General features: G+C 35.5%; 1 protein-coding gene across 1 annotated transcript; it reads right to left on the bottom strand.

Annotated features, from left to right (window-relative positions):
- Positions 1-726: 726 nt before the first annotated feature.
- LOC117988995 (uncharacterized) lies at positions 727-10,229 on the bottom strand. The gene is made up of 6 exons (XM_034976293.2): positions 9,970-10,229; positions 9,747-9,883; positions 8,591-8,714; positions 2,159-2,426; positions 1,597-1,803; positions 727-1,163 (listed from the first exon to the last, which is right to left on the bottom strand). The coding sequence occupies exons 2-6, from the start codon at positions 9,820-9,822 to the stop codon at positions 972-974; spliced, it is 867 nt and encodes a 288-aa protein (XP_034832184.1). The 5' UTR covers positions 9,823-9,883; positions 9,970-10,229; the 3' UTR covers positions 727-971.
- Positions 10,230-16,912: the final 6,683 nt, after the last annotated feature.

Genomic DNA, 16,912 nt, shown 5'->3' with positions numbered 1-16,912 from the left:
AGTCCATCTACACAGAGATTCACATTCATAATAATTTATTACCTATTCATTATAGCACACATTTTCAAAAAGAAAACAGATCCACTATTTTCGTAGATAAAAGCAGATATTTTGCGAAATTCCTTGACATGCAAAGAACAAAAAAATACTTTGCAAAAAAGAATAAGCAAGTCAAAGAGAGAGATTCTGTTGCACACAATTTCTAAACTAAAATGACAGGTCCAAATATATTGCTTTATTATGCACTTTCATAATGCTCCCTGCGGAAAAGGATAGCAATAGATTTAGGTTATAGTTTAGAGATTGTGAACAATAGAAGTGCAGAACATTATCAGAAATTGTCCGTTGGAAAGAATTCTGTAGCGCACTGCAAGGATTAATACATAATACAAAATGTATGATTTTGTACTAAACCTCGCAGTTATAGAGTTATACCACAGATTGTCAAAGTTTTGCCATCTGACCTAGGCTTCTGATCTATGGAGAGAGTGAATGCGTTAAAAAGTCTTCTTACAGACAATTTCTGATAATATACTGCCGGCCTAATGGGCGGAAGCGTCAAGCGGATTGACGACAAGCACATAGATTTTTGCTTGAGCCAAGCATTTTGACCGTTTACAATGTTTGCTTGCTCGAGTCAAGCATTTACGTGCTTGACAGCGATTGATGCGATTTTATATTTTTGCTTGAAGCGACGTTCGGATGCTTGTGACGGTTGTATCAAGCAGCTTGATCAAGCAAAACAGAACAACTACTTGTCGTCAAGCCGCTTGACCGTCTCGGAAGCCTTTAATGCAATAAAAGTCATTTCTGATGGTAGGATAAAGTTTACACATCTCATAAGAAGTAGTAAAAGTCATGATCGAGGGTAGTTTCACATTTTCTTTTGAGGGTATATCCAAATTTTCACTTCACTATAAGCACGGTGTCGCCCATTATATGATGAGCTCGGGCGCCGTGCAGGTCGAGGGCTAGCTGAGGGCGGAATAAGCTGGCGGGGGTGGGGACTGCGCCCTGGCGGGCAGGAGGACGGCGATGTGGTAGGGCGGCGGGGCTTCGGAGCTTCCGCCCGGGGAGGTGATGGTTTGCGGTACTATTGGGTCTCGCTCGGGCCGGCTGAGTATTGTCAGAGATATGTCTTCGGTTGGCTCGGATATTGTTACCTGTAAATTGGTATTTTATATTTAAATGAAAATGAAAATTGTTTATGAGTGAAGCCCCCGAACTTTAAACAATAGGCGCGGGTATGGAGCCCTAAATATTAATACTTTTGTATTAATCTTACAGAGATTGCGATCAAATAGGTATTGTGTGACGTATTGAGTGAGTGCGTGCTTGCGTGTGTGCTAGCGTACGTGCATGCAAGTGCGTGCGTGTGCGTGTGAAATAAAAGTATGATTGCATTATTATTTTATTGTATGAGTTCAAAATCGTTTGCCAATGTCACAATTATCTATACACCATTAAAGTTTCTAAATACTTAGGTCCTTATTATAAATTACTTTGGAGTTCATAGTATGTCTTAAATGGAGTCAATGCAAGTTGGAAAATATCGCCATTAACGCAAGCGCAGCAAGCCCTATATTTCACACTAACCTCTCTTGTATCCGCGTTGCGTGTGGGCGTCCTGGGCAGCGGGCGCCGAGCTGTGGAGGAGACGCGCTCGGGCGTGCGCGGCGGCGGCGTGGGGCGCGCGCGGCAGATTGTGAGCGCGCAGCCCACGCCGCACACGCAGGCCACGGCCGCGCACACCACGCCCGCCTCGCCGCTGCCCTCCGACATGCCGCCGTTGCCACGCACCAGCTGCGACGCGGACAATATACTCTGTCAAGGCAGCTGCAGTACTACCACTGTTATAAGTTACTATCGAATACCCGGCGTGTGCTACTACGCTAAAAAATGGGCTTAATGCATTGTTTTAGTGGTCTAAAACAATGAGTGGTGGAGCCCCAGGGCTGCGGTCCGCAGCAGCGTGTCGGGGGTAACAATGGGCGGCCTTAACAGTTTCATGATATTAAAAGACTTACTAACTAACCGATTTACGCATAGTTAACGACGTTAACTATAACTTATACATACCTACAACAGTCAAAAGTCTACTTTCCAATAATAAAATTACTGTCAAAAGTCAACTTATCAATAACAAAAAATTACTTACTTGTCCATCGAAATAGTATTTAGCGCCAGCTAAGAAGACTGTGGCCAGCGCGAAAGACACCAGCATCCCAAACTTGAGATGTGGTGCCATCATGGGCGAGTGGTGGAGCCCCAGGGCTGCGGTGCGCAGCAGCGTGTCGGGGGTCACACTGCGAGCGGCCGCGAGGCTGGCTATCGTGGGTTGTGGGGGCTCGGGAGGGATCTCTACATAGAGGCTGTTCTCTTCGTTTTGGCGCCTGCTTGAATGTACTGCTGGCATCGGTGGTGGTCTTAAAACAAAAGATATTTTTGTAATCCTGCCGTCTTTTAACTAAAAAGTTAAAGTTAAGTAGTTTTAGTGCAGTTTTGAGTTATTGCCGAAAAACATGAAAATTTTCAAAAACTAACTTAAATAGTTAAAAAAAACTAACTTCTGTTGTTCTTAAAAAATAATGCTATGTAGGACCAAGATTTTTAGTTAAGTTTTTAGTTAATATTTCATTTTTCCCATAGTTCTAGTAAGAATAAATAATCAATTGGCTAGGCGCAGTGCCTATTTATCCCACATGGAAATTTGTGATTACTTGCGTGAGCCCGGCTGAGATCTGTTTTTGTACAATGCGCAGGCATACCTACAGTGCGACAAGACTATCTTGGCGCGTGGCGAAAATCGGAACTAACGTTGCCGTCAAGTCCCCTTGACGTTGCCGTCCCCTTTGTCCTTGTTTGAATATTCTAAGCCTTTGTTCCAACAGCGCCCCCCTGTCAATGTCATTCAAGTGCCAAGAGAGCCTTGTCGCACTGTACTTATGTACTTGTTGTACAGTGTGACCTAACCATATAAGTAATATCTATATAATAGCCTATAAGTAGACATACATATTGTATCTCAATGCATTCATTTAATAAAGCAGTCCAAAACCAACGCTCGGGTCGTACGCTCATTTCCAACACCTTGTCCCAACCTTAGATGGCGATCCTGCCACGCGGACTCAAGGACTCAAAATAATTATTGCCATGTAAAATATAACCGGATAAGGCCTCAAACAAAATATAATAATACAAAATGTGAAACTCAAAAGTCGAGAAAGAAGATATATTTATTAATCAAAACGGCAATAAAAACAGCGCCGATATTGAACAATTTCGCTGGCACATTTCTTCAATAAACATAGTTATGATCATCATATGTACAATTTTACTACTGGGAGTACTATACTTAGTATTTAAATTTTACAAGAAATGCCATGAAAACTGGATGAGGAGCCAGCTAAGCCAACACGTACTTAGAAGATCTACAGGCGGCGAAAAATGGACAGTGCGGCGTTTGTTTTCAAAGTGTTTTCCGAAGTTTTTCCAAAATAGTGTTTTTTTATGTGAAGATAAATTTTAAACTAATACCTGAGTGAACATTTAAATTAGAGACTAGTGAAACTAAGGGTTTTTAGACATAATACCAATAATTTGTGATTTTAACGGTGTCCAGACATGAGTTTAGTTAATTTAAATATGGCAAAATTCGAGTTAAAGGTAGCATTACAATTACTGCCAGTCATCGACGACTCTGAAAAGTCTGTGAAGCAATTAATTGACAATATTATATACTATGATTCTTTGCTTGCGCATCCCAATTGTAAAAATAATCTTATTCAATTCATATTAAAAAGTAGACTGTCACAAAATGCCAAATTGCAATTACAGTCAAATTACACAGCCATCGATGACTTGGTTAGCGATATGCGGCGTGTGTTACTGCCACAAAAATCGCCTATAGCTATTCAAAATAAGATACAACAGCTAAGACAAAATAATAAATCTATAGAAGATTACGCGAAAGAAATGTCTGAACTTTTTGTTGACCTGACAATATCGCAGGCAAAAGGTGATTCAAATACATATGCGGTACTTAAGCCGTTAAATGAAAAATTCGTCACAAAAAAATTTGCCGACGGGTTACGAAATAGAACACTTAGCACAGTAATTACAGCCCGGAACTACGACTCGCTAAAGGATGCGATTCAGGGTGCCCTTGATGAAGACATCTCGAACCCTTCCCCTTTAACAGGTGATTTATTAACCATGAAGCATCGACCATACTATCGGTCTAGGAATTTTAATAATCACACAGGTAGATGGAATACAGGTAAGTATACAGGTTCAAGGCCATCATATTATGTACCAGGCAACGGACGAGCACCGATGCATCAGGCTCCAGCACACTTTTATTCTTCTTCGAGAGGAAAACAGAACGGCACTCGTGGGATAACACGAGGTCGCGGAGGTAGGTTTACTAATAATACCTATTATGGAAATCGAGAGAGTAGAATTAATCGAGCTGTAAATGTTTTGACCCAATCGGAACCAAAAACATCTTCCGAAAACCAAAATCAGTTTTTTCGAGACTAAAAATGTTATATTAACCTTAAACAATAATATAAAGTACGTAGAATTATATTTGAACAATAGAAGATGTTACTGGTTATTAGATACGGGAGCCAGCATATCAGCGGTAAATAATGAAACAATAACATGTAATAATACACCTCTGTGCGAAAGCCGTATTCTAATCAACGGCGTGGGAGGTCAGATTCAAGCGAAAGGCTCTGTTTATTTGACACTATCTGATCCAAGCGGTATACAATTACCGCATGAGTTCTATGTATTCGATTCTTTACCGTGTACGGCTAATGGAATTTTAGGTTTAGATTTTCTTTCTTTATACGGAGCTCATATTGATTTAGAAAAATGCATTCTAACATTGAACTATAATGGAATAAAACATGTATTACCGTTGTTAAATAATATTAAAGTTGAGAAACCCGACTTTTTGACTATACCTGCTAGGTCTGAATCTACTCACTACATTAGTACTAGTATGACTGAAGAATGCGTAGTCTGCGCATCCGAATTAAAAGACGGAATTTTTATAGCGAACATGCTAGTAACACCTAAAGACGGGAATATACCAATACGAGTTTTGAATACTACCGAAACCGATTTTTATTTACAGGATATAAAGCCTATTGTACACAAGGCCAGTGATTATGATATTTGTTTGTTTGAAAATCCCTGTAGAGACTCAGATAGAGTGAAAGATTTATTCAAATTATTAAATTTAAATCACTTAAATTTGGAAGAACAAGCTAGCATTGAAAATATATGTGCAAAATATAACGACATATTTTACCTTGAAGGTGACCAATTTACCACTACTAAGCTTTATAAGCACTCTATTTCTTTAAAACCCAATACGACACCGGTGTATTCCAAGCCTTATAGACTTCCGCATTCGCAAAAGAATGAAATGGATAAACAAATCGATAAGATGCTTAAACAAGGCATAATAGAACCATGTAACAGTGAATGGTCTAGTCCTGTTCTATTAGTTCCAAAAAAATCGAACTCTAATACGGAGAAAAAATGGAGATTAGTTATTGACTATAGAAAATTAAATAACTGTATTATTGATGACAAATTTCCCCTACCAAATATAACAGACATATTAGACTCATTATCAGGTTGTATATACTTTACCCACTTAGATTTGAATCAAGGTTTTTATAATGTTGAGCTGGATCCAGCTAGTAGAAAATACACAGCTTTTAGTTCAGGCCAATATCAAATGACCAGAATGCCTATGGGCCTTAAAACAAGCCCAAGTTCCTTTTCACGAATGATGAATATGGCAATGGCCGGTTTGTCCTATGAAAAATGTCTCTGTTACCTCGATGATTTAATTATTTTTGGACGAAATTTGTCAGATCACAACAAAAATTTAATTGAAGTGTTTGAAAGAATACGTAACGTTAACTTAAAATTAAATCCAGCAAAATGTGATTTTCTCAAAAAGGAATTATTTTATTTGGGACACGTAGTGTCAGGCGATGGCATCGTACCCGACCCTCAAAAAATTAATGTCATAAAAAACTACCCCATCCCAAAAAATGCTGACGAGGTGAGACGATTCGTCGCATTAGCTAGTTATTATAGAAAGTTTATACCTAATTTTGCCGAAAAGGCTTACAACTTAAATCTTTTATGCAGAAAAAAGGTTCAATTTATATGGGATAGTAATTGCCAAAAATCTTTCGATATTTTAAAGGAATGTATGATAACACCACCAGTTCTACAGTACCCTAATTTTTCGAAAAGCAATCAGTTCATTGTTCACACAGATGCATCAGGTTACGCGATAGGTGCAATTTTATCAAATTCGGATGGACGTCCAGTTGCTTACGCAAGTAGAAGTCTTAACAAAGCTGAACAGAATTACCCGACTATTGAAAAAGAGCTTTTAGCTGTGGTCTGGGCAGTAAAATATTTTAGACCTTACTTGTACGGTCGTACTTTTAAAATTCTTACCGACCACAAACCTTTAATTTATTTATTTAGCATGAAGGACCCTTCGAGTAGGTTGCTTAAATTTAGATTGACTTTGGAAGAGTATGATTATTTGATAGAGTATGTGAAAGGTAAAGACAATGTGGCTGCAGACGCATTATCTCGAGTGATTATGAGTTCTAAAGATTTGAAAGAGATGAGTGATAGTGTATGTGTAATGACGCGATCACAAAGAAAACGGTTAGATACAAGTGCTTCTTCGGATGATATGATCTCTACCGACGACAGGTCTGATCAGCCAATAGTCGTAGATACTCATATTAAACCAAAGAATGCAGTTGAATTAAGGTTCATAGACCGGAAAATTTTAAAGAAAATACGTCAAGAAAATAAAATTAACTTCGAAAATAATATTTTTTCATATGATAGTAGTCAAATGACGATATATATAAACCCTGCTTCTCAATCGCAATTGACGCGAGCCGCATTTGTGAGAGAGCTAGGTGAATTTTGTGAACGAATAAATATAAAAGAAGTATATTTTATAAAAAATAATAACAATAATATATTTGTTAAGAAGTTAGTAGAGGAGATAAAAAATACAGCTGAATGGAAAGGACCTCGTTTATGTATTTTAGAGGACGTTAATAGAGTAGATAATATAGATGACAGAAAAGTTATATTAAACGACTTTCATCTTTTGCCCACAAGTGGCCACGCGGGCATCAGACGAATGTTAAATAACATAAAGAAATATTATTTCTGGCCAGGACTGGAAAAAGACATAATTAATTTTGTGAAAAAATGTCCTAAGTGCCTAAAACAAAAATATACCACTACGGTGAAAGAACCTATGGTAATTACTTCAACAGCTCATTCAGCTTTTGAAAAAATATTTTTAGATATAGTTGGACCCTTAGATAGAGATTATAATAATTATACGTATATTCTTACGCTACAATGCGAATTAACAAAATACGTATGCGCATTTCCACTCATTACAAAAACAGCCACAGAAGTAGCGCGTGTGTTTGTAAATAATTTTATCCTTGTTCATGGAATACCAGCGATTGTGGGAACAGATCGAGGATCTGAATTTTTATCGGAAACATTTAAAGAAGTTTGTAAATTACTCAGTATTTCTCAATTAAATTCAACGGCATACCACCATGAAAGTATAGGTGCTTTAGAGAACTCGCATAAGAGCTTAGGAAGTTTTCTAAGAATACAGACAGAAGGTAGACCAGATTTGTGGAGTACATGGCTTCCTTTTTGGTGTTTTGCATATAACACAACTGTAAATTCATCAACAAAATTTACACCTTTTGAATTAGTGTATGGGAAAAAATGTATCCTACCAAGCAATCTTTCAACGAAGATAGAACCTCTATATAATCATGATAACTATCCTCAAGAGTTGAGATATCGCTTGCAAGTTTCCCAAACAGAAGCGCGTAATAATTTAATAAATAGTAAATTTAGACAAAAAACTAGATACGATAAATATGTTAATCCTATAAAATATAAGCCTAACGATTTAATTTTAATTAAAAATGAAACAGGCAATAAACTGTCAGATTTATATTTAGGACCATATAAGGTAATTGAAGACTTGTCACCTAATGTAAAAATAGAATATACTAATGGAAAAATAGATATTATTCATAAGAACAGAACAAAACTATATTTTACTGATTAACTGTAATATGAATAAGAAAAAAATGAGAATATTGTAATTAGATGTAAGAAGTATATTGTTCTACTACGATTTCATTATTTGTACTTTTTATAATTTGTATTGTACCTACTTTGTGTTTAGCTATTAAGAAAAAATTATGTAATAATAATTATTAATAATTTTTTTACCACCCCATGGGAGGTGTACAGTGTGACCTAACCATATAAGTAATATCTATATAATAGCCTATAAGTAGACATACATATTGTATCTCAATGCATTCATTTAATAAAGCAGTCCAAAACCAACGCTCGGGTCGTACGCTCATTTCCAACACCTTGTCCCAACCTTAGATTGTTTTGCGCTTACTTTACTTGTCATTCTGTGGTATGCCGTATGACAATATGATAATGATGGAAAGATATAGCGTGTTACCCATAGTGTCGGAGCGGGCGTGCGCGGCGTGGCCCGCAGTCCACGGGCGCGAAGCGGTGCACAGGCGCCGCCATGCCTTTGCGCCCCGCCGCCGCACATACGCGCCCGCGGGACCTCCCAACGCCTTAACAATATAACACATACCTACAGTCAGAGGCAGATTATCCCTAAGGCAAACTAGGCACGTGCCTAGGGGCGCGAGGTAATGAAGGGGCACGCGCGATCATGTAGGTTTCCCTGGCCTACCTAATTTAATTATCCCTACAAAATAATATTATCTTGGAGTGACCGAAACTGCCTCTTTTTTAATATAGCAAAGTGTCAAGACGTGATGTTCTCACACACACACATTGTTTACATAAATGGCATAATCACCAACTACCAGCTATGCAATGAGACACTCATTAGTTTGAAATAAGTTAGTAATTTTTTAAGCATGGCTGTTAGAGGTAGGAGCCTACAAAACATATTGTACATCAACCTTTACAATGAGATTTCGGCTTTGTAAAGCGATGGATCTGTCACTCATACCTATGTGACGTTTTGTCGGTCTCAACGACAGAGACAACGCTCTACGAAACTGCTATCTCTTTCTTAAGGCTTACAATATCTGCCGCGTACTATACTTTGTTAGTTCGTAAAACCGATAGACGTTGGGCTGCCTAGGTGCTGGAATGGTGACCTCGCACCGGAAGACCCCCCACTAGGTGGACGGACGACATCAGACGAGTGGCAGGGAGCCACTGGATTCAGGCGGCGAAAGACCGTGGCGTGTGAAAGTCCCTACAAGAGACCTATGTCCTGCAGTGGACGTCTATCGGTTGATGATGATGATGATGATGACTATACTTTGTCATAGCTGACTAAGCCTAGCCACCATACTTATCATCAGAAATTGTCTTTCAAAAAACTTGTAGACATATAAAGGGAACCTCTGTTGAAAATTTCAGCTTTTTCGGCCCAAGTTTGGGCCAGATGCTGATGAGTCAGTCAGTGAGTCAGGACTTCTCTTTAACATAAAAACTGCCATACCCCTTCCAAACTAGCCCACTTCCATCTTAGACTGCATCATCACTTACCACCAGGTGAGATCGCAGTCAAGGGCTAACTATATCTGAATTTTAAAAAATTGAGATTCTGTGGTCTTCTCACTTACCAGCTGACAAAGAGGAGGGGACGCGGTGGCGGCCGCTGTAAGCGCACTGGCTGCGCTTATCAATCCAGAAATGCATCGGAGCTATGCCAGAGGCTGCACTTCTCCAAATATTGCAACTCAAATACCCAAAACCTAAGCTAAGATAACATTGAACGGTTTACATGACATATCTTTTTCCTAACCTGCTTTTATCATTTTCAATATTTGTATTTTATAATCTTACCAACTAAGTAATATTTAGGTACTCTAATGCCTTTAAAATTGGAATTATGTATAGTAAATTAAAACATTTTAAATAAATACGATCATGAACACTCAACAAAGATGTTTCAATCTATTTTTTCCTATTATATTTACACAGCTATTTACATTCATTATTCACTATTATTTACTATGGTTAGTTTTAATTCCTAGATAATAATTTGTTAATCTTTTAGCTTCCAATCATTATTCTAATTTTTTAGATGCAGTTGACACTTGATAAAGACAATTTGTGGGCGGGGTGCGCGAAAAGCAAAACAAACAGCACTACCAACATTGAAATACCGTCGGAAAATCAATAAAAATCTGCGTCATTTCTTTTTTTTTTATTATAGCGTTTTTAAATTGCTTTAATACAATTTAAATGTAAATACTAGATTCTAACATTATTTTCTCCTTAGTTAAGGCATTATTAGTAGGTAATCTAATATCATTTATTTAACGTCTAATTTAAATAAAAAGAATTTAAACCTCGCGCCATAAAATTACGTGAAAAGTCGGATATGGTGGGGACACGGAATTTTCTCGACAATAATCTTTCGTTCAGAAACAAATATACAAACATAAGTTTTAGTGATAAGTTTTTACGTATTAGGTTATTTATCTTAGTTGCAAATGTATCTGTGTCAATTCCCTACATACTTTAATATACAAAAGAAATTAGAAATCAAATACGAGTAATTGTAAATTTATGTAAAATTCTTTTTATTAAAATGTTAAGTAAAGCTTTGTTTTAATGTTTCAAGCATCGTAAGATAATATGACGGTTTTACATTACAATAAAACCGATATTATGTGCCGAGAGGGAAAACATACAGCATTTATGTATGAAGAAGCAATTATGTACTCACCGCATATATGCGCGCTTCATCCATAAACATGTATATTCCTATGCAATAATGTAGTTTACCTTACCGGATATAGGGGCGCTAGTGTCTCACCCAGCAAGGCAGTGAGCCGCTGCCATCTTGGATGTCATAGTCTTCACCAGGAAGAAGTTCCTGCAATGCTGTATGTTTTCCCTCTCGGCACATAATATCGGTTTTATTGTAATGTAAAACCGTCATATTGATGTGCCTCCGGAAAACATACAGCATTTATGTATGAAGACGTGTTTGTTATCTGCTGGTGAAATGTATTACCCACAACGCTATGATGAATCAAAGGGAGTTAATCTGTCAATTGAATAACAAAAATATTAATCGTTAAGTTAGATCAAATAACCACGTCCCCTTCATTCATTGTCACCTATTAAAGTTATTGTTATTTCTAACCAGGGTTAATAAGTTAAAATATAATGTCTAAAAGACAAACAATTTAAATGATTTATGTCTGTAATTTTGATAAGGATTACTAAAACTCAAACCGGACCATATAATGATTATATTGAAAAATAAGCTTCAGTTATTTTGAGATCTCCTCCGGGCAATAATGATTTCAACAAGAGTGTCTGGTAATCTCCAGTTACCACGAGATACGAGTATATCGTGTTGAGTTTTATTGTATATTAGTTTTTAATTTTACGGATCATTAAAATGAAACCATTTTACTTGGCGTCCAATAGACCACAGACAACTTTATTTTTCTTAAATATCTTAAACTAACTCTTTACTCTATTACCATAGATTCGCTTAGATAGACTAGATATTTTTAAAGGCAAAGGAAATAAATTAATTTCTATCACACTCCCCTAATTTTGTTTCCTTTGTCTTTTAAAAAAAGACTGAAAAAAAAAGTTGTTTTATTTTCCTTATACATAGTTTTTAGTTTAGTTACTACATTTACTAAGTTATTACTTATTACTAAAACATTCTTAAGATAAAGTTATACAATTTTAGATTAAAACAAAAGTTATATAGAATTCCTACTTTGAATTAAGTTTTAAGCAATATTTTTAAATTTTAAACACAGAATTTAATTTATACAACAATCTTATTAGCATGATAATTAAATTTGATTCTGGTTAGTACTTTAGTAAAAATGTCAGCTGTTTGTTCACTAGTTGGACAATATTTTATCATCAGATCACTGTTTTTCACTTTTTCATGGATAAATTTGAATCGAACGTCTATGTGTTTGGAACGTCTATTTATAACTCCATTCTCAATTAGTCTAATTGCACTTTGATTGTCTATAAACACTGTCACTTTAACACTAGTTAAGTCCAAGAGTTCTTGAATCACTGATTTTAAGTATAATAGTTCTTTGCAACATTCAGCTGCGGCAATGTATTCAGCCTCAGTGCTAGAAAGTGCTACTATAGGTTGACGTCTCGTGCACCATGTTACTGGGCAGTTGCTCAGGAATATTATATATCCCGTTGTGCTTCTCCTTGTTTCAGAATCTCCAGCATAGTCTGAGTCACAATATGCTGTTAGTTCGATATCTTGTTTCTCTTTCTTGTAAATAAGACCTTTCTCTTTAGATCCTTTGAGATATTTCAATATCTGTTTCAAATTGTGTACATCTTGATCGGTTGGGTTTTCTACTTTTCTGCTGCAGTAGTTAACAGCAAAACTTATGTCGGGTCTAGTTTTATTTGAAATGTATGTTAAACTTCCGAGTAGTTCTCTGTAAGGAAATTTAGTGTTCTTTGGTGATTCTATTACTTTACTCGATTCTATTGGTATCTGTGATATTTTTGTTTCCATCATATTATAATCGTTTAAGAGGTTTTCTATAAAATTTTCTTGTTTTAAGTTTAACTCATCTTCCTTTTGTATTATTTCCATACCAAGGTACTTTTTTGGGTTGTTATCTACTTTAGTTATAAATCTGTTTCCTATTTTTCTTATTATTGTGTCTATTTCTTTTTCATCTTTCCCAATTACTATTCCATCATCTACATGGATGCCTAAAAATATTGAATTTTCCTCATTTTTGAAAATACATGGTTCTGTTTTAAGTTGTAATAAACCTTGACTGTTCAAATAATTTGTAAATGTTTTATTCCACTTAAGAGGAGCTTGTTTCATGCCATACAGGGCTTTCTCTAATTTGCATATACCGTTAATATTCATTCCCTCAGGTGGATACATATAGATTTCTTCATTGTCCAATCTGCCATATAAAAATGCAGTTTTAATATCAAATGTTTTGATTTTTAAATTGTTTAGAGCAGCAATTGCTAAAATCATTCTTAAAGGACTACTGTTTATTACTGGACTGAAAATCTCATTATAGTCAATTCCCTCTCTTTGCTCAAATCCTCTGATCACAAGACGAGCTTTGTATGTGCCATCATCTTTAATCTTTAATACCCATTTATTACTTAGAATCTTTTTTCCTTTAGTCTCTTCTTCACTTACAATTTTCCAAACTTCATTTTTAATCAAAGAATTCTTTTCATCTTCAATAGCCTCTTGCCATTTATGTTTGTCTTTACCACTAATTGCTTCACTATATGTAATCATAACATAATCTTCATATCTTTGCGGTGGTTTTCGTTGTCTTTTACCTTTTGAACTTTCTGTATTGTCATCATCCTGATTTGTATCTGTTATGTCATCGGGTATATTTATTTCTTCTTCATTTGTTTTTGGTTCTTCTTCATATATTTTTTGGATTTCATTGTCTGTTTGTGTCTGTGTTGTTTCATTGTTCTTAGTGTTTTCTTCATTCATAACTTCTTCTATTTCTTTTTCCATATTTTCTTTATTTTGTAATGAGCTATGAGTTAATTCAACTATATCTTCATCATTTTCTAGGTTATTACTTTTTACTTCTTTTTTGCTTTGAACAAATTTGACATCTCTTCTTATTATTATTTCTCTGTTTTCAGAATTCCAGAGTCTATATCCAGTCGGAGCGTATCCAATCATTATAAGTTTTTCACTTCTCTCGTCTAATTTTTTTAGGGGTTTTAATATTTTTGTATAGACTTCTGAACCGAATATTTGAATATTTGTCACATTTGGTTTTTTATTTGACCACATTTCTATTGGAGTTAGTGTTTGATTATCTCGTGGAGTTCTGTTTAACAAGTAGGTTGCTGACAGTACAGCTTCGCCCCACATTTCAAATTCTAGGTTAGATTCATATAGCATAGCTCGTGCTTTCTCCATCAAGGTGCGGTTAAAACGTTCAGCTTTGCCGTTAAGTTGTGGACTGTAGGGTATTGTATAGTCTATTTTTATACCTTTGTTTTTACACCATTCTTTCAGGTTATTACTAGAATATTCTCCACCACCATCGCAGCGTATGATGCTGATTTTTTGGTTTGTGTGTCTTTCCATTTCTTGAACGTATTGTTTTAAATACATAAATACTTCACTTTTATTAGATAATAGATAGACTTGAGTATAATTTGTATAGTCATCAATAAATGTTAATATATATTTCTTTTCATCCCACGTTATGGGTGAAATCGGCCCACACACATCTGTGTGTATTGTATGTAATTTTCTTTCAGATTTTTGTCTAGTATGAAATGGTATTCTTGTTTGTTTTGCCTTCATACATATGTCACAAGTAGAGGTAAGTGTATCTATTTCCTGACTTGTTATATTTATGCCATTTACTGATTTAATAATATTTTTCAATGTTTCTTTTCCAGGATGGCCATATCTACGGTGCCACTCTTCAGCTGTTTCTTTTTTATATGAAATCAAGACATTTTCTTCAGTATTTGTGTTGATATTTATGTTATATAAACCTTTAATATTTTTTTCGCCTTGTAGTATTATTTCATCGTCCTTTTTAATAATAACATTATCTTTTGTGAATATGACAACTCCGTCTTTCTCCGTTATAGCATTAACTGACAGTAAGTTTTTTTCAAGTTTTGGAACATAAAGCACATCATCAAAGTTGCAGTTTTTAGTTTCTATTGTGCCTATATTACTTGCTGTTATTGTGTTATTCTTTTCTGCGGTTTTTATTTCTATTTCACATTGTTTTTTATTATGTAATATTAAGTCGTTATTTGTCATGTGACTGGTACAGCCTGAATCGATTATGAAATTTTCATTGACGGCCAGAAAAGATACTTGTTTCTTTTTCCAGAAGCAATCTTTTTCTTGATGATTGTTCTTCTTACAGACAGTGCAAAAAGGTTTCTTGTTTTTATGAAAGCAGTCTTTTTCTAAGTGATTATTTTTATGACAAAATTTGCAAGATTTGAACTTTCTATTGTTATTGTTTTTATTATAGGCTTTAAATGCAACATTTTCAGTATTATTCGTGTTTGACAAGCGCTTTTCTTCAGCTAATATTCTTGAAATTAAATTGTTAATAGTTTTGTCAGAGGTTATAGTTGATTCCCATGCTGTTATGAAGCTATTGTACTGCTCAGGTAATGTGGACAGAATTTTTGAAATGAGCATGTTTTCATTTATTTGTTCACCAAGACAATTCAGTTGGTATGCTATGTTTTCAAGCGAGCTAATATGGAAGGTCATATCATGTTGTTTGTTATAAGAATATTGGAAGAATTCTTGTAAAGTATTACATTTTTGTTGGTCACTTTTCTTTTCGAAGATAAAGCATAGCTTGTTATACATTTGAGATGCAGTACTGCATGATAGTAATAATGGTAGGTGTTTACGGTCAACTGTACTGGTGATAATTTTTTTAGCTTGGGCATCTTTTTTTATTTCTTCTTTGGAGGTGTACGTTTTGTCTGTCGGATCAAGTGTGATTTCATACAAATCAGTACTTCGGAGATGAATATCTATTTGAAATTTCCATAAGGTAAACGTTTTTTCATTTGTAAGCCTTTGTATACGAGAAATTTCGTCTTTTTCCTCCATTTTGGTTTTCACGAGTTTTCACAACTCACAACTTTTTCTTACACAGTTTTATGTTTATTATTTTTACGGTATAGGTGTTTTATTATTTATTTTTACGTTTATCGGAACCACTGGTCTGCTACCATGTTGAGTTTTATTGTATATTAGTTTTTAATTTTACGGATCATTAAAATGAAACCATTTTACTTGGCGTCCAATAGACCACAGACAACTTTATTTTTCTTAAATATCTTAAACTAACTCTTTACTCTATTACCATAGATTCGCTTAGATAGACTAGATATTTTTAAAGGCAAAGGAAATAAATTAATTTCTATCATATCGTCCATTGATTGGTTATCTGTCCCCAAAGAAACTACTGTTGATCCACTGATGAATCCCTGGGGATACAGGAATGCTGCCACATTGCTTAAGAACTGAACTGTTCCAGTGATCTATTACAGTACGTGATGCGGCTTCAGTTTCATTACAGTTGGTGATAAAAAGATTACAATATATTTAAATTCTTAACTTCATTCTGCTTGACCTATTTTCCTGTGTCAAAGACATACATGTAGTACTACTGTAGTATACTAGTACATTAATAGAGAATTATGTTTTCTGTTATACTATTATGTTTTGAAAGTGTCCATCCGTATTTATGTTAAGAGTGAGTGTCAGTCTTTGGGCCAAATAAAGTATATAATATATTTTTCCCGGTGACACAGACTTTCAGTTGTCAACCCTTCGTTCCAGGGCAACAATTGTCCATATAGGTTCGTCTAGATATCTCGGGAAGTGTGTGCTTAAATGAGAGCTTCTGTAGTTAGCGCTTGAGCTCTACCTTAAGGTCCTGTATGATAAATGGTTTAGTAATTTTGAGTTTAGCCACGTCAATAATTGCCTAGTGTCCACATGTGGATCATAGAAAGTTAACCGCCACCAGGTTTCGCACCAGTTTAACCATTTTTGATGTCTGGTAGGTAGGTAGGACAAAAATTGCTTCCAACAAGCACCTGTTCTTTACTTCTCGTATAGACTACTCCTTTATTTGGGCACCCATCCTCAATTTTTTCAGCTTCCGTGTAAATGTCTGGTGGACACCAATGTCGTGACATCTATCAGAGTCCCTGATAGGTTCTATAGTTCATTTGAGCTCTGCTTTCAAATCTTGAA

This window comes from Maniola hyperantus, chromosome 15, assembly GCF_902806685.2.
Source record: "Maniola hyperantus chromosome 15, iAphHyp1.2, whole genome shotgun sequence".
NCBI lineage: Eukaryota > Metazoa > Arthropoda > Insecta > Lepidoptera > Nymphalidae > Maniola > Maniola hyperantus.
Note: the sequence above shows the minus strand (reverse complement) of the source record. Positions and strands in the feature narration are given on the sequence as shown.